The following is a 19,651-nucleotide window of genomic DNA, read 5'->3' on the forward strand; positions in this document are numbered from 1 at the left end:
CTGCTAGCGCAAGCCCAAGGAGGAACATCTGTTCATATGACTACATTGTGTGGTAAGGATATCACCTTATGGCACAACTTCAGAAAAATTAGCCACCCTCAGGTTCCGGCACATGGCAGAACGAATGCTAAAGGATCCACTGAGAGCTACATCCATGCTGTCTTGGGTTTCTGGAGGACTGAAGTTTCAGTCCATTAAGAGGAACATCACCAGGACTGTAGCTTTGTGAAGATGTTCGACTCTGTGTCTCCCTCCCCTCAAAGCACAAAACCACAAAGAGGGGCTGCACTGAATTTAATCTGCATCCGATTAAGATGCCTGCATCGATACTCATACATAAATAAAGCAACAAATGCTAGTTTAGTATGGCTGTGAGTGGCGCTAAGTACAGATGGCTCATTCCACAGGTTGGGATGCTGAATGAGGCAGCGGTGCCACACAGTCCATTACTGGAATTGATTTGGCCTGCAGTAGACATGGTGGTACAGCTGGGCTCTTCCTCTAATAAAATTTAGTATGAGCGGGCCGGGAAAGATTTGGACAACACCATATGGCTCCAGGCTGTTCTGTCCAGTCACTTGTCACACCGATATCGTACTGGTGTCACAACGATGTCACGCTGGTATCACATTATCATGCCGATAGCACACTTGTTTCATCCTGCTTCTCGGATCCGGGAACTGTGAATAGCTCCTTTATCAAGGTCAGCAAGATCAAGGGAGGGATGGAGTGATCTCCTGTATTCAGAGCACTAAAACACGGTAACCGTATTCCATTATGGCTGCAGAAGTAAAGTGGGTATTAAGATTACCGATACTTTCAGAGCTAAAGCTCAGCGGAATGCTTTCAGCATTACTTATGAATAATTTGAGAAACCATCCACAAGGTTCAAATAAAAGATGTTTAAATCACTTTCCTCTCCCTGTCCATAGCTTTGCTAGTTTAAGCCTCCATCCTCCGTTCAGCTGAGCTGGCTCAATTCACAGCATTGTTTTTTTTTTTCCCTTCATGGCGCCACCTGTCCAGTAGTTGATTGCTTTCTGTTTGAAAAATGTGGCGTGATGACCCTTGCAAGGTCAGCTTTAAGTTTGCAAAAGTGCTGCAAAAGAGGCTTATGTAATACAGGAAGTACAGGAGAACCACTGCAGTCTATTGTGATCGGTTGTGTTCTAGAGGTGAAAATACCATCCATTTTGTGATAATTTGGGTATATCCAAATAAATGCACATAAAGCAGAAGTTGAGTAATTATTTTGTAAAAAGATTTTATATTTGGATATATATTTGGTAATAAGTAACAGTTAATCTGTCTCATGCCATGGTTATTTATATGCTCTTTAAACTAAGCATTTGTCTGTCTGATCTGCATCTGCCATATACGCAGATACAATGATCTTAACGGTACATGGATTGGCTGATTCAGGGGGCTCAGTGAGTATCTAGCTGCTTGCTAAATAACCTGTTAAAACAGTATCAACTCGCAATCACATGCACAGGACTTGTGCGCATAGATATATTTAGAGACAATACAATAGTAATAACTTCTAGGTTGTATCAGCATGCTACATACTATGCTCCTTGATCATTTCTGAATCAAACCAAAGAAATCAGAAGAAATTAATCAAACTGAGCAAATCTTGCAAAAGTATGCTAAAGGTAATCTGAAGAGGTATGATATAATTATATTCTAAAAAATAAGCGTTACCAAGTTTGAGTAGCACAAAACCGATTACATAAAGAGCAGAGCAACCTGCCTTCTTTATCAGCATACATTTTCAAGTAACATTTCCAACATTGAGGTTCCAGAGGTCACAGTCCTCAACCTGGCTGTCCACTCTAATGTCATTCTCTGTTGGTGTACCCTGATTCTGGCTAAGTTGGTTTAGATTTAGAAGATGTTTTGAAACCAGAGCTCTCAATTTGGTATTTTTTTATTGTTAAGATAGAGTTCTCCCAGTTACAATGGGTTGTGCCTATGAGACTGTAAAGTACAACGAGGCAAGATGAAATGTACCTCATTGGTCTGGAAAAGATATCCAGTAACTTCAAATGAATGCAATAAAATGACGTCAAGAGATGCTTTGCGAAAAATAGCTCTTGTTCTTTTGTGTTGGCATTCAGAGAGATTGATGGAGAGGAATATGCACTCAGCATTTTTGCACAAACTCTGACCCAACATAATTTCTTTGTTCACCCTGCAAAAAGATGACTCTGACACAAATCAATATTAGATTTGCTTTGGAATGGATGAATTTCAAAGGTTTCTCCTAGGGAATAGCTTGCTTGTCTCTTTCAATGATTGGAGCTGTGCTTTTTGACTTCCCCATTTAATTTCATTTGATTGAGTCAAAAACTCAATATTCACACGCAAACAAGCATCCACAGATCATAATAATGACTTATCAAGTCAGAATGATGAGCAAACACCTCAATATTATGCCATAAGAATTTATCCTGCTTTATGGCAAAAACTGGGCTTCCCTACAGAGTGAAAATGAGAGGGAAGGAGGGAGCAAATGGGGACATAGACCAGAATGAGATTTGTGTTTCAGTACCAAGCTGTAGGTAGCAAATGTTACCATTTTAATTGAATTCATTTAAAATGTTTGACAAAAATAAACTGCATCTGGACACATTTTAATGAATGACATGATGGCATCCAAATTTTTAAATTGAAGTCAGGGCCATGGCATTTTGCAATTACTTTTGAATTAGAATTAGAATTCTAACTACTTTGTCTTGCTTAAAATTGGTGGGTGGCATTATATTTTCATCTTATCGCAAAGGATGTGGTGCAAATGAGGGCCAACTCATTCCAGACATTCCTGCTTTAATTGAACAACAAGCAAGCATCACATGTATTGTGAAACAGCTTAACAAACTGAACCACTAGTTGTGAAAGACCAAACAAAATCTTGGCAAGTGAGATCAGAAATGGCATCATTATGAGGTCATCTTGTGATTGCTAAGGTTAAACTGTTTCCATTTTGATCCCATCAAAGTCCTGTCATTAGCAGGATTCTAATCTAAGTTTATTGCATTTGCCTTGCTGGGCTCCATGCTCAATCCACAATATTTGTCACTAAAACCAAAACTAGCCTTTTTTGTTTGGAATCCATATTGGTTATAAAATAACATGTTGGGTGTTGGTCGATGAACTTAAAGCATATGTATGTATATGTATATAGAATATTTTTTTTAATATAAGACAAGTGATGTGAATGTCATTTCAAAATAAATAACCTGATGTTGACATTATATAGACATTACACAAAAGTTTACTTTCATCACACTATTCAATTAAATGACACTGTTACTGGAGATGAGAGCAGTATCTTGATTCCTTGCAGCTGTCCCTGAAAGTTAACTCCATCTCCATGAGTGTGATCAAAATTCTTATCATATGTGCATTCCACAAAGAAATGTGCATGTTCCATGTCTTTTAAATCTGATAATAACTTCTATTTAAGCAAGTGACTAGCTATAGTGTAACAGTCACCAAATTAAAACTACACAGCTTAGGGGAGTGACCAGGTCAACACCCTGTAGCCAGCTAGATGGGTTATTGATTTGTACTCTCAATGATAACAATCTTACCAATACAAAGAACGGAAGGAAATAGACTGTGTATTAATCGCCCTTGTACATGGGAAAGGGCCTTACTGGATCACTTCCCACCCATTGCCAGGACTACATCGATATTACCTCTAGCTGATGTCAAAGGAGAAGGGATGGACCCAACCTGATACAATGGGCTGACTGGGCAATCCTTTAACTGGCAGAGCTTTGTCTGCATCCGTTACACAAGCTCTCCCAAAGGTCTGACCGCAAAGCTAGCTTCACCCACAATGCCATGCTCTTTCAATTTGTTATGTATTGGCATTTTAAGAACGCTGCATTAGCGTACAGTAATAACTCTCCCACTGTCTATACATGCTACTGCAGACATGAAATGTATGAAAGCACACAGGAACCCTTGTAAGCGATATTGGATTGTACAGCCCCCTAACTTTTGTGTTCTCCATCAAATGAGACTTTCCTGGAAGCACTCTGTGCAAACCAGCATCAAGATGCTATTACCGAGACTCACTTCTGTCAGAGAATACAAACTCCTCTCTGATTGTTGTTTTTACTTCTGCTGACAACATTAATTGACTAGCATAGGGCTAAAACTGATTGGTGCATGCTCTGTCTCATTGCATTAAATGCAGCTAGTCCCGTTTCATTTTACTTGCTAACTCCTGTTATGTGCATGCTGTGGAAAAGTGTATGGTGTCATAACAGTTACAAGCTTACACAGTGTCAGACTGTAAAATATTGCAGTATTAGTATGACTTTATAAATGCCTTCAATAACCATCATAAATGCAAGATATTTTATTATGTTATTGCATTGATAGGATGAGTCTGTCAAAACAGATGCAAAGAAAATACCCCTTGTTCATGCTCTGAATACGTTTGAGGAATCAAAAATTCAGATTTTAAATCAAGACTTTTAGGAGCAGATTTTTCCATCTTTTTTTTTTTTTTTTTTTTTTTTACAAAATTGTACTGTGTGGAACCTTTGTAGAGAAAGGGAGTGTCAAATCACAGAGATGAGAGCACAGAAAAATGGTATCATACATTTTATGTCCATCACCAAGTAGCTGTAAGGATTTCATGATGAGTTTTCAATGACAAGAAAGATGTTTAAATATATCAAAACTTATCTGGACTGGAAATTTAACACAGAGGTGTCTTCAGTTCAAGAAATAATTTTGCTAATATAGCTTGATATTGATGAATATAATTCCTTGTTACTGATAGATTTTTATATACTGAAAACATATTTGTTCCCTTTCATTAAATTTAAGCTAAAAAAAGATATTTTCTAATCCACTTTCTTACTACTGTGTCAGTGTATGTTAGAAAATGAGTGAAAGGTGTGGAATCTTGGCATTATGACGCATATTCGGAGTGGTACATGGCACTGATGCCGCTAGCCACTAAGGTAGGATAATCCTGGCACCACATGATTGAAACTCCCTGTTCAACACAGTATGGCTGTTTCAGGTCAAGCATATGGAGGAATTCTCTCACTGCCTGTAAGCTGCTTGTGCAGAGTCACACCAGCAAATCTCATGAGGATATTCAAGAAACAGGCCAGCCATTGGTTGAAACAGTGCTACATGACCACTTTTTCCCCTGCTTGACATCATCTTGGCTACGAGTTCTTTTCTCTCCATTTAAAATATATATTGTTTAAACTTTCGGACATTTTCTTTAACTCTCTGTAGCTCATGTCACATCTGCCTGTTTTGTATTTTCATATATGTGCTTTGTCTCTGTACGTACAGTACTCCAATCCAACTGTTCCAGATGTTTTTCCAGTACGAGAAGCATTTTTTTTCACTCGCCCCGAGATGCCAGATGACACAAAAGCCATGAGATGGAAGTGATCATTTTGGCTGTACTGTAGTTTTAATAGGCCATTTTAGGTCACTCAGTGCAAGCGCAGGGCATGGGAACCTCTCCCGATTTCTTACCCACAGCTGAGCTAAAAAAAAAAAAAAAAAAAAAAAAATTCAACCTGGCAACCTTGATCTCAACCTCACATTTTAAATGGATTTAAGAAGGGTCATATTCCAAGTCTGACCTACATGAGAGGCTGAAAGTCTCTCTTTTGCATCTTTACCAGTAAATGAATGAATTAATGAAAAAACACAATGTGGAAATCAGAGCAGCCGTACTGCATAGCTCCTGGATTACATAGCAAACGGATTTTGCAGAGTTTTACGTAAGCGGTTAATTCTAGCGCCATGGCTGGAGTGCCGTGATGGTCGTAGCAGGTCTTTTGAAGAGCTGAATGAAATCATATGATGGCTTGTGCTGTGTGCCATCTGAATGGGGGAAAATTACAGTGCTGACTCAGAGCTTCAGGGGATGAAACATGGGACTCTACCTCCATTTGCCAGACAAAACCTGTTCAGATGCAAGTCTGGCACATACGTTTTGTTTGTTTATTTGTCTGACATTCAACAGTTTGTGTGACCGACTTGGCACACATTACAGACATGAAAGCTTCTCTGAGGCGTCGCACCTCAGCCTCACACTGGCGTGATTTAAGAACCAAATGTTCTTGCCACATAGAGTTGGATCTTTTGCTTGCAGCGCCATCAATGAGTGGTAATGAAGCTGTTGGGCTGCTTTAATACTATTTTATTAAAACAATATTATTAGCTAATTTCCTGTGTGATGATGCCATCAAATCTAATATGATTGTAGGAGTCCTCAGTTCACAGACACACTTAACGCAACCGAGAGAAATCCTACTCAGATGAACTGATGTTGAAAGCAACACAATGCATTTTATTGCAGAAAAGAGGTTGCCTATAAGAATGAAGTGCACCAAGTATGAATTCTGAAATGTCAAGCTTCTTGTCTACTGTGGTTCATGGATCAGAAGACAACGATATTTTGGAAATTTAGTCTCTTTGGGTTTTGCAGAAATGTACAATATGGTATAGAACGCATCTGCTTGATTCAATGCTAATGTGGTAGTTTGTATATAATACCTGTTAAGGTCTTAGTGGTAAATTATTAGATAGAAACACTGACCTCCGACCAAATTGCATCAATTGCGGTTTCTAGCTCAACATTGCCCTCTGCTGTTCTGTCTGTGTCCTGCAAAACACTTACAATTTACTGCGGTGGTTCCAAAAACCGCTGACAGAGAACTACGCAAAGTTGGAGTGCAGTTTACCGGCACACAGTAGCTATTCCCAAATCAATCCAATTACTTAACTAACCAGTATAAATAAGATGTACGGTTGAAAGATACACTGTATTGTATATAATGGGTCACAACACGACATCATTCGTACGATTTCATTAGTAATGTCTAAACATGCATATAGGAAACTGAGAACATCTTAAACCTCGCATAGTTAATCATGAAAACCACACATGCGCACACGCAGACACGTATATCTGTATTTTGCAAATCCTCCATTCTATGTATGAAATACCTGTGCTTGTGTGAGACTGGCTGTATGCTTTCTCACGTGTCTCAGGCTCTCTTGAACTTTATGCATGTTTAAAAGCACTGCTAACACACTGTATTCGTGTTCGTTTCAAGCCTTGTTCTTTAGAGTAATTTGACCTCAGTAAAATATACTGCTTTACAGTATTCAAAAAAGTGTGTCTTTCAAATTACTAGGAGTGCGAAAACTGATCAACCAGCATGGCTCACTCATTTTCAAATATTACCCGTCTCATAGGGATTCTGGCTGTAAATGCCAACTGATCTATTTTTTCCATCGATTTTTTTCAATGAATGCATGTGTAAACACTGATACAACATGATATAAATTAATTAATAATAATAAAAGGGTCAATCTGCTGAAATTAATATCAGTTAAGGAAATGATCGACAGATGAGTAATAGGTCGTAGCTAGGAAGAGTACGCGAGGAAGGTAGCCGTGCCGGTCGCGGAAAACGATAGCAGATAAATGTTATGACCTGTCCAAATAATCATGGCAATAAAACCACGTTTTGGGCTGTATAGTGGGGGTCAGGGGCCGGGTGACATCATTTCGAGTCATTTCTCTCAGCGTGTCAATAATACCAGGGTACTTAAACCGCACTTCTGGCCGTGCGTCATGCACTCACGTCGGATTCTCCTCTCGCTCTGAGCCTATCCTACCCAGGGTGAGTGGTGTCTTTGTTGCGCTAATATCATGCGTTTTTATTTAGAGTGCTTCTACTTAAACCGAATAGAGCAACCGAGGACCTTGCAGAATGAGGAGTCTCTTGTTCTCCGCAGCTAGGACCCGACTGGCCCACATCTGGAAGTATTTGTCTATTGTAATATTTACTGCTCTGTCGAAATGAGTGAGGGTGAATCTCTGTCCTGGTTGCAACTTTTTTGCCGTATTGCTTGTGTGTGGTTTATGAAAGAGTGTAAAATTCCTATTTCACCCTGTCTAGTAATCTAGTCAGAGAGCACAGTATCAGTAAGTTTTCAGCAGATGTGAAACAAACTGATTTTTTTTCCCCCCAGGTTGACATCATGACCTCTCTCATTAGCTTGGGGCAGCTGCTAGTGCTTGCCACAATTCTCTTCCAGCACACTGCATCACTTCCTGTCATTGACAGGTAGGTCCGTCTCCTGGCACAGTCTTATGGATGAGACACAATACATGCCTTTTCTCAGCACTTTACTCTGCTCTAATATTGATTTCTCCCCCTCAGCTGAAACCACTTCGCTGTCTGTGACTAACTTGTCTTGCGTCTTTTGGATCCTGGAGGTTACTCCATTCTTTCTCATGCTTTGGTCTCCTTTTTACTTTGCTAATTAAACTTGTTGTGTCTCTAGAGACATTCTGTGTTTACTTGTTACTCTCTCATTAACGCAGTAACCCAGGGTTCTCCTCTGGGACTGCCTTGGTTTCCTCTTTTCTTGAGAATTCTGGGTAGTCTTGGTAATCTCACTGCTTCCCATGGGTTCTCACGGGTTACACACATATGTATTTCTCCTTTTTTTCCCTTCCTTTTGCCTTACTTTGTTTTTGATTCTCAAGCAACCATTTCACTCTTGTATGTGTATTTTTTCTTTCCTCGAATATATTTAATTTTTTAAATTACTGCTTTTTAAAAATTGCTGCATTAAATAGTTAAATAGTTGTATTTATGTGGTATTTCAAAGAATGCCTTCCCTTCTACCATCATATGTCTGGCTCAGGCTTTGGATATTCCATGTTCATCCTTGATTACAACAGCTCTGTCTTCACTTGTCTATTTCTGACTTTGTGCATCCATACACCTGTGTACATGCACAGTGTGTTTGTGAGAATAATGTGTGTGCCATTGTCTCCAGATTCAGTTTGATGTAGTTGTATGCAATTCTTAGTGACAGACTGCTAATTTAATCACTACTGAAGACAGCAATAACAGAAGCAGGCATAATCACAATAAATCCCTGATAATATTGTCTTGTATTTGTCTTGTATTTTTCGTAGATATCTTATTACACTGCATTGCAATAGAGAGTGAACATATTTTTTCTTTGACATGTAATTTCACGGCAGAAGTCAGGAGGATGTGGAGGGGATCACTAGAAACAAGATCAGTCATTTAAACTCTCTGTTTGCGAGGAAGTATGTGGAAGCCCTCTTGGCTGACAAACGAAGGTAAGGCAGGCCCACCACCGGCAGTGGGCATTTCTCACACCTCCTCTCTCAGACACTGAATGTTATGTAATAAGTACCAATAGCGTGACCATTGCATTAATTCTCCCGGTATGGTTGTTCCTCCAGCTTGTCTGAGCTGTCCGGGCTGCAGACGAGACAGCTCGGGGACATCGAGTTCTCCAACAGGTATGCCGAGCACCTGAGGTCCAAGGCGAAGATCAGCACCATCTGCTCCTTCCTGCGCCGAATGCAAAGCATTAAGAAAAGGTAACCATTGCAGCCGTTGCTGTGTCGCCTGGCAGAACAATGCAGACCTCTGTAGTGCAGCTGTCTTTGGTTTCTCATGTTTCTTGGATTAAATGCGTGACATGCGCATGCCACTGCACGGCCACACAATGTCCCATGCATCCTGTGACACCGTGTGCCTGTTCTGCTTGCACAGCGGGCTCGGGGGGGACGTGGAGGGGGTCAATCAGCTCATGAAGCAGTACATGTGTCCCAGTGAGTACCAGTGGATGCCTGACTTATAGCCCAGAGATGCTGGACCGGCCCAGAAAGAGAGGAACATCCGAAGACACCCCCCAGGATTAAAAACAGAGACTGATGGCGGTGTGTGAGCTAAAATAGAAATAAATGGATGGAGAATACAGTTCATCTCTCATTGTTTATCAGTTTATCCAATTTAGTTTGTTTCTGAGGCCTTGCATACAATCCAATTATTGACAGTTGTTAACACTCAAATAAATATAGATTTAAATATACCTAGAGGCAAATGCACTTTGTATGATTTCTTTGATGTTAACAAAATGTTGATGATAGGGATGTAAATTATGAGTTGAAGATGTATACTTGACTTATATTCTGTGATTTGTCTTAAATAAAGTTGGTATTTCTTTGGCCCGGTTATGTGTATTTTAGCAGTATTGTGAAGTACACATTGGGGTGCTCCACTTTTTCTGTTTTCCTACTCAATTTCCAGTCTTCAGTTCAAACAACACAATGGTGTTGACACATTGTTTTCAGGTGAAATTAGGAAGTTGTGCATATGTTTCAGTTGTGATTTCTTTAGTAATCCTGCGATCAGCCACGGGTTAGTGTTTGTTTCAGACAAACCCTCTCTCTCTACTGTATGATCTCATACAGGTGTGGGTTGTGCTTGGTGAAAGAAGTGAATTTTTTTGAGGATCAGACCAAAATTAGCTGAACAGCTGTTATGCAAACACATCTTAAAAGCAGTATTAATCATAGATTAGTCGTGGAAAGTGACCCTTTGTATTTGTCTGAACAATTAGTGTGTATATATATAGTAACATTTGCCAAAACTATGTATTGGCTACAACTGGTTGATTTGGGGAATTGCTTGCAGCACACAGGGCATAGAAATAGTAAATTTATCGAGTCCTTGACAGGACCAAAACCTGACCATCTGATATGACTGTGTCTCAGATCGAATGTTCCTAATCCGTCACACTCCCTGTGTAAAACTTGCTTGGTCTTGTCCTTGCAAGATTTTTAAAACATGAAAAACCTGTTTGGACGTATGCAGTTCTTCACACTTGTCCCATAAAGAAGAAACTAGTGTGGGTGCTTGTTTCCATCTCACATTTATTTTATATCCTCTGTCGAAATGCAGTTGTATGGGGAATTCAATTTGTTTTGCTCTGATCTTATTGCGTTGCAATCCTACGTAATTTAATTTCAGAAGACGATTTCAAATAAGGCATTTACAATTTTTTCTTGGTGGAACTATTGTGTATGAGTGCAAACTTTTTGAGTGCGCATGTGTTTTCATGTTTGAACATTGATGAAGGGAAGAGGGTAAGCATGGGAATATGTTTGCAAAAGTATTATATGATATGAAGTGCCTCCTTGGCAGTCATCCATCCCCAGGTTAATACATAAATGAACACATTTTTTCATTCAATGAGCTGGTTGATAATGTGACACACATGAACATCACTCTATGTGGTATCAGTAATACCATATTTTACAACTGTTTCCCATTTCTCAGATCAGTATTGTTTAACTATTTCAGATAAAGGGGTGTTTCCCATCACCCATATTATTTGTTTTCTTTCTAAATTGACAGCAAGTGCTCCTCGTATATTTTAACTGTCATGAAGTTTATTTGTACTGGCTAAAATTTTAAAAAATATTTTAACCTCAAAATAAAAAATAACAGCCTTAACCTAAGGGCTAGAGAATTCTAGACTTAAATCAGACTGTGTATGGAACATTTTTTAGGGTTGGAATACATGCTCCCAGATTAACCCTTGTATATCTTATCAGAGGGATTTGTCAAATTGTGTTGGCAATCAGAGGCTTAACACATTTTTTTCTCTGCAGCCTTTCTGCTTTCCCCCTGTGATTATAAGACCACACATAATATAGTCATGAAGGCCCAAATTAAGTCTCTTAAGTATGTCCACCCATCCATAGGCACAATGCTCTTTAACTCCATTGTAAAGAGAACATGGGGATAAGCGCAAAATAACTGCTCGAAAACAGATGTCTGCATTTTTATAATAGTAGAAAAAAAAATCCTCGCTGGGCAGCAAGCTCTTCTTGCCCACGAAACCGGCAGAGCTGAAGTCACAACTGCTGGGACCGGAGTCAACGACTGCGTATCAGACAACAACAGTCAGCGCTTTATGTGGGGAGGTACCCGCTGGTACCAAGCACTCTTATTCTCCCATGCCGAGACTGTGCGGACCTGAAACACGGGCCATGGAGCTAAAATGTACTCGTTTTTCACTCAGTTCTGTCTACTGCCTTCTGCTGATGTTCTTGCTTCTCAAACCCTCTCTGGGCCAGCAACGTGAGTATCTCTGAAATAAACACTTTGGTCTTCTTTTGGGGGGTTGGGGGTGGGCAATGAGTTAGTGCCCATGTGAGTGGCGTCTGTATGTACAAGAGTTGGTGCATCTTATGTGTAATGGTATAGTAGCTAAACATAGATTGGATGAATCAAATCACTGATTGTGATGGGTTTCTGCTGAGAGGTATATTACCGATTACAGTATTTCATAGAAGATCACATAATAAATCACAGGTGGACAAGTTAGTAGTCAAATGAGTGACTTCTATCTGAACTAATAACAGCCAGTGACATCCCCCTTTTCATGGTCCCTAACTGTATGTCCTATACTGTTTTCCACAAAATATTAAAGTACATGTTTTCTATCTCACCATCAAAAAACAACATTTTCCAGAAAAAGAACACTCTGAAGATGAATATATTTCTAATGACTCTTTGCTTTTGGTACAGTATTGACAATATCAAATGCGAGGTTGGAACACTAAGGCCTAGTTTAACAGATTACACAAAGGGTATGCACTACTTTGATTGTGTCCCATATGTCACGTATTGTAGAATCAATACCATGTTTTCTTTCCTTTCCACAGTTTGCTCTGTGCCCCCTGACCCAGTAACAATTAAAGAGAATCACACGATCGACATTCCTCTCATCACAATTAACATCATCGAAGGGGTGACTCTCACTCTGTTGGATAATCCAGACAATTTATTTGGACTCCAGGGCAACAGAGTAATGTTGATGAAAGTACTGGACTTTGAGGTAAATTTTTACACTGATTTATTGATTGATGGCACTATCCTGGCTAATGGTATGGGATTCTGGCTTTGACCAAGAGCAAAACTGAATTCTCAAAACAAAACTTGAAGCTTTAACTGTCCCTCAAATAAGTATAACTGAAGTTTTGCCTTTGATGGCAAGGCATAGTTGTAGTTTAGAAAACAAATGAATTGTTCTAGTCCTGAGATGGAACTGTAGAGACACATGCATCAATGCCAGATTTGTCATACACATTTGTCATAAATACAGTTTCAAATTAAATTTGCTTAATATGGTCAACTAATAAAATGGTGAATCCTAACAAAGGAAATACATATATACAAATATTTATCTGTTGTGTTTACTTTTCAGACTCTACCAAGTGAACTCACATTTCGTGTTCAATGTGACAAAGCTAACTTTCCATCTGTAAGTAGAATTGCCATCACTGTGTGGTGTGTATTCCTAATTGGTATGAACAAAGCTGAAAAAGAGTACATGCTTCATTGCTGATATTATTATATTAATATTATATATTGATATTATATTAATTTCTGTGCTATTGATAATGGTAGAAAATTGAATCGGGGTTTGATGAGGAATAGCTGCCCTGTGAACAGAATTTCACAGAATTTCCATGTCCATATGGCCACACTAACACTATTTGAAATTAAGGGGATAGCTTAGGCCAAATCTTGCCAGGTGTTCATGGGAAAATGACATAAATCACAATATTGTGCAAATAGAAAAAAGTATAGGTCTGACTGTAAGCAGCTGCAGTTGACTTTGCTATTTTTGGTGTTATTTCCATCTGGCCCAAGCTATACATGCCAGCTTCTGTGAACAAATGTGTTCTGAACTGAATTGTACATGGCAAAGGTGCATCACTGAAAATCAAAAAGGGTTGTTCTTTTTGAAAAGAAACTTTCAATCTTAGTTCAGATACACTAACACTCACAAAATGTGTGTTAAATCGTTAATGTGAGACAGGGATGCGACTTCACATTAACTTCAGATTAATCAATTGATGGGTTGATGATTGTGCCAAAGCCATTACTGAGAAAGAGACCTAAACTTATCAAGTATGATTGATACTTATGTGACTTTATGATGTTGCATGATCTCATTTGGGGTAGCAGAGCTGTGTAGCTCAGGAGCTGACCTTGTGACCCTGTTACCCAAAGGTTACCTGATAAATATATTCAGTACAAATATAGAGTATAAATAAGGTATGTGTATGAGTACATATTCATAAGGCTGAAGCACAATAGGGCTGATTTGACATCAAAGCTGTTCACCCTGTTTTTACTCAAGGCAAACCTAGCCAGCACTATTCATTTTATAATAGTAATTATATCATTTTTTTATGGGTATATATATGGGTATATGGCATTTACTTTGGTACTCAGTTTGGTATACCCTGTATATAGCATACCTGTTAGGTTTAGTAAAAGCTTGCATTGAATTAACACATACTCCCCCTGTCCCGTAGGCTGAATTGCTGGTGAGCATCCTGGTTGAGAACATGAATGATAACCCCCCAGTTTTTGCTCAAAGTCAGTACACACTGAATGTTGATGAGGTGAGCTTTTGTGTCACAGTGTGCCACAGTATTGATATTCACATTGCCACATGTATGAAGCACTTACAGTTCCTGCATCACAAGGATCCTTTACATTATATTATCTTACATTACGTCATCTTAATTTTTCATTACCCATTTATACAGTTGGATATTTACTGAGACAAAAGTGGGTTAAGTACCTTGCCCAAGGGTACAGCAGCAGTATCCCAGCAGGGAATCAAACCAACAACCTTTTGGTTACAAGCCCCAGGTTTACCTTGCCACTATGCTACACTGCCGCCCCATTAAAATATCCTATTCTCATTATGGAACCGCCTTGCCATTCTAAAAACTGTTTTATAAGCTTGTAGAGGCTCCCATAATATGAAATAATGAGACCAATATTTCATTGACAAATGGGCCTTTTAGATTGCTACTTTAAAATGCTTTCAAAAGAGGCTTCTGAAATCAGTTGAAGGAATGTAAATGAAGGTATAATTTTTAAAGAAAAAAGTAAAGATACAAACACAAATATGCATCATGCTTTGAAGTATAGACTAGAATAGGAATTATAGAGTAGAAGTATAGACTAGCGTCTTTAGTTTGAATCTGCACTATTTCTCCAGTTTGGAAGTTCCACTGGGAAACTTTAATCCATCTCTCATGTCCAGCTGACACCAGAAGACACAAGTATTGGAAGGATAGAAGCCAATGACCGTGATGCAGGCTTGCTGTATTATCACTTGGAACCCTCTACGGTAAGCCACCCCCCCCCCCCCCCCCCCCCCCACATTTACCATGATACGCCCCTGTTACCCTGAAAAGTGTTACTGTGTATTTTCACACCAGATCATAGACAAAAGTAGTAATACCAGAGAAGGGAAAGTGACTCAATGTAGACAAAAATGTAATACACATAAATATGATCCTTCTCATTTTTACAGGATGGATATTTCAAAATACAAACTGTGAACAACCCAAATATACTTGTGGACAAGGTTTTTGATTACGACATCATCCAAACCCTGACTCTCCTCCTGTATGCACAGGTAAGTGCTGTTGTCCGTCTATAAACATGCAGAAGACTTGAGTTAATACATGTTCGACCCATTCGTTAACCATAAAGTACCAAAAAGTAGCTTGCTTTTTTGATGAGTTTCGTCTTGAGATTTATGTCTGTGTTTTGCAGATTTGATTAGAATTCAGTATTTGTGATTGGTTTATTGAGTGATTGGTTGCTTGATCCTCGTGCATTTCTCTCCATAGGACACTCCCACTCTCACACAGGCTGGTGAGGCCTCCCACACGGCCACAACAACCATTACCGTCAACATTAGGGACATTGATAACCGCCCACCCTGGTTCCAGCCCTGCACAGAAACAGTTGTTGGCACAGCCAAAATTTGCCTGAGCTCTGGCTATAAAGGCAGGGTCAACTTAACAGAGAAAGAGGTACAGGTCCACATCTCCCACCATGATCATATCTGTACTAATAACACTTCCTGTAAATCCCTATACTGATACATCCTCAAATGGACAGCCCTTCTTCCTTGGCAATGTTTGGCTTTGTAAAATGTATTTTTGGCAACTGCAACTGTAATATGATCGTGGATGATATAATAGATTTTTTTTCTGCGCTACAGGAGGGTGATTTACCATTGGATCCAGGCCCTTTGCTGGCTATAGATGGGGACAAAGACAGGGATGAACCAATAAGCTATAAGATTCTTAGTGGTAAGAAGGAAAAAAAAACAGATTCCTCCCCCCTTTCTTCTTCGCTCCAAGACAAATCGTAAATTCAGAAGATTTAACCTTACGCTGTCTTTTGCTTGTCTTTCCCAGGAAATGAAGCTGGCATATTTCACATCAATGAGAACACTGGAGACATAACAATGCTGAAAGCTGCAGATGTAGCTGGCCCAATAACCTTAACAGTTTTGGTAAAGAAATGATCCTTTACCACTACATACAGGTGCAGATGAAATCAAGATGTAAAAATGTAATGCTTCATTAAACTGCAGAGGACTCCATCGTTATAGTTGACTAATGATGGGGAAAACATTTGCACACCAATGTGCTGTTGCACTTCCTGTGTGTAACAGTGCATAACGTGTAACAATATATTTTTTTTCAGCCAGCGTAAATGAGGAAACCCAAAATTTCCAGAGCCTGTGCTCCTCCGTTTGTGTTTGGGGGGTATCTAGTAATGTGACTTCAGGAGGGAGACAGTGGCCAGCTGCCAGTGGATTCTGGTCTCCAGATGGCTTTGCATAATGTGAGCAAATGTGCAGATTTCACGCTCTCATCTAGGTTTTGTTTTGATGTGCAGGCCTCGCAATTTACAAACAACGACCAGTTCGCCATCACCTCGGTCACATTTGAGGTCATGAAAAAGAGTCGCCGCTTCCCCAAGTTTGGGAAGGAGTGCTACCAAGGATACATATCCTGTGACTCCCCCGTTGGCAGCCTGGTCCTGGATGACAAATTCTCCAACAGGCCCCTCAGGGTCTGGGCAAAGGATGAAGACTTTGCGGATGTAAGAATGGCTTCTTGAGTGTGGAGGTGGTAATGACATGGGTGTATGCCATCTCATGGCCATTTCTATAAATCAACAGGGCTGATAACCAAAGATATGTGTCTGTATCACTTTCTGTGCCAGGAAGTGGGGAACTCATTGATTAAATCCATGTTTTTATTTGTAGGGTGTGAATCCTGACTTAATATATGGAGTTGTGGACAGCACCGATTTCACTTTGACCGCAGAAGGGTTTTTACTTCTGAATGCAGAAGTGGCTCAAGGCACAGTAACTTTACAAGTAAGTTTTAAAAATGATCAGAAGCATGACACTTATTCTGCATTATTTCGTCTATCTGTATAAATGGACCATCTTTACATATATGCACAAACTAAGGCAACCTGTAATGATATGTAAGAAGTTCTTTTTCTGGTGAAATCCAAGTCATTAGTGAACAAATATCATAGGTACTAGATGGGGTCAGCGCACACTCTGTGGATCAGACTAAATATCAACACTAAAACAAAGGGGAAATAAGTAATTCCTTGCTTCATTGTGTTGAAATGCAGATACGTGCAATCGATGTTCCCAATGACGAGTGGGGCAATGCCAAACTTGTTGTCCAGGTGTTACCAAGTGAGTTTTCTTGTACATGTACATTGTTTTCATGGCTTCTGTCTTATTCTACTGCTTCAAGTGTTAAAATGGTATACAAAAAGGTTCATGGAGTATAAACACTTCAGTTATTAAAGAGCCTTAAAGTAAAATGTGATCTAATCAATAAATAATGTCTGTTCTGAGAGCTTATATATATGTCAGATTCATTAAAGTATGGAGCGGGAAACTGCCCTCACTACAGAAGCAGGGTCAGGCTACTGCCCAAAAGCTGAATTTTTGCTCTTACTCGTACCAGCACTGCTAGGCCTACCATCTTACTGAGAACAACCTACAGACAGAATGAGCAGCTGTGGGGTCCCTATCAGGAGAGCCGTGCTGTATGTAGTGCCACAGATGTTAATTGCTGACCTTTAATGACTTGCACCCCTGGGTAATGATGCAGAGGGATGGCTCTCGGGAAGATACCGGGCTGAAGACATGGCAGTACTTGGAGCTACCCTGGCAGCCGTGCTGATCCTCTGCTTGGTCATCATCGGGCTACTCATTTTCCACATGAAGAAGAGCAATGGGGACTGGCAGAAGCTATCGGAGGCCAGCACCTTCCGCGGTTCTGTGAGTTTCGTGTGAAATGCGTAAAATGCAGCCCAGTCTTTGTGCTGATTGAGTGTATCAATTTCTGTGACACTGCATAGGGATATGGTGCTTCCCCCCCACCACCCTGCCCATGTGTCGTCTTCCATGGTTTGTTCCATGCTTCCTGTTTATCCAGGAATCCACTGAGGCAAAAGAAGAGATGCACTACACCAATGATGGCTTCCAGAACGAGGGGGACACCAGCAGCACAAGGCCGCAACCCACAGAGGAGATGGACCTGAGGCTGGACACAGAGCAAGAACCTCAGGCTGGAGGGACGCCCCCTGAAAAGCCGACACCCCAGGCCTCCGCCATCCCACACGCTGCCAGCATCGCACCTGAAACCAGCAGCCTGACGGGGTCCGACAAAACAGACAGCGAGAGGGCGGTGAAACCCATCCTCACCAAGGAGCGGAGGAACGAGGAGGGTGGAAAGTCCGTCTGGTTCAAGGAGGACGTCGATCCCAGCGCCAAGGATGAAGTGGTGATCATCCCCGACCATGAGGATGAGGAGGAGTACCTGGACGGAGAGGATGGAGATGACAGCTCGCCCCTTGCCTCCCCGAAAGTCTATTTCGCCGACTCAAAGACAACTGACAAGGCTGCCGTGCGATTCCAGGACCCGGCAAAGAACGGCATTTCGGAATCTGAGGGCAGAGCTGTATAATAAGTGGACCTAGTGTGTCTTAAAAAAGGGTCAGGTTTCAGTGTTGATGTTTGAAGATAAAGAGCTGGTCAAAATCATCAATTGCTTAAGATATGATTTCCCGAGTAGCTGATCAAAAAATGTTAGTTATGTAGATTGTTAGATCCATGTCAGTGTGTAACAAGATCTTTTGATCTTTCACATTCAGTGTATGGTTTCTTAAGTTCACAAGAAACAAACTAATTTCACATTTCACCTCCATTTTTATGCAACATCTAACAAGCCATACAACATGTAACTGTAACTGGTCGTCCTTGACACAAAATTGAGCCCACTCTTGGAATTTCTAGATCATTCTAGTCATGTAGTCACTTGTGTTTGTAACTTGTAATTAGTAACCCCTTTTCTTCAGGAAAATATTTAAATATGCATTACTAATGTGCAAAAAGAAACAGATGTTTTACATGACAACCCATGTGCATGTTTAATTAGACTGTAAAATGTTTGGAAAGGGAAGTTAGCTCAGTACATTACTAAGAGCACATTAAGCAACACAGCAATAAAGTTTGTAAATAATTGTATTTAACTTGTAGTTGTAACAATAATTCCTTATCTCATTTCCTTGTGGGTAAAGGTCTAAATTATAAAGCTTACCATGTTTTTGTACCTTTTGCAATTCTGGATGTAAAAGTGAAACATTTAACTTTTCAGAAGAGAATAATAAAACAAATTTGATTTAAGAAAACAAACGAGTGATGTGTTCATCACTGACATGAGTCAAGATTGCAAGAGTGCAAGATTTTCCAGTATTAAGCATCACAAAAACTGGCTCTTACACTCGAAGCCAATTTTACCATTCCATCACGAGGGCTTCTTTACTAAAACAGACTGACACACTAGTGTGGAGTTATGATACCTGACCTGAGCCCG

General features: G+C 40.0%; 1 protein-coding gene across 1 annotated transcript; it reads left to right on the top strand.

The window, feature by feature from the left end:
* The first annotated feature begins 11,781 nt into the window (after positions 1-11,781).
* Positions 11,782-19,276, top strand: LOC118788326 (cadherin-related family member 5-like). The gene is made up of 14 exons (XM_036544286.1): positions 11,782-11,987; positions 12,575-12,747; positions 13,117-13,173; positions 14,237-14,326; positions 14,980-15,066; positions 15,253-15,357; positions 15,575-15,760; positions 15,952-16,042; positions 16,151-16,248; positions 16,638-16,844; positions 17,011-17,124; positions 17,394-17,460; positions 17,885-18,054; positions 18,212-19,276. The coding sequence occupies exons 1-14, from the start codon at positions 11,864-11,866 to the stop codon at positions 18,740-18,742; spliced, it is 2,100 nt and encodes a 699-aa protein (XP_036400179.1). The 5' UTR covers positions 11,782-11,863; the 3' UTR covers positions 18,743-19,276.
* The last annotated feature ends 375 nt before the right edge of the window (positions 19,277-19,651 follow it).

This window comes from Megalops cyprinoides, chromosome 13, assembly GCF_013368585.1.
Source record: "Megalops cyprinoides isolate fMegCyp1 chromosome 13, fMegCyp1.pri, whole genome shotgun sequence".
Taxonomy (NCBI): domain Eukaryota; kingdom Metazoa; phylum Chordata; class Actinopteri; order Elopiformes; family Megalopidae; genus Megalops; species Megalops cyprinoides.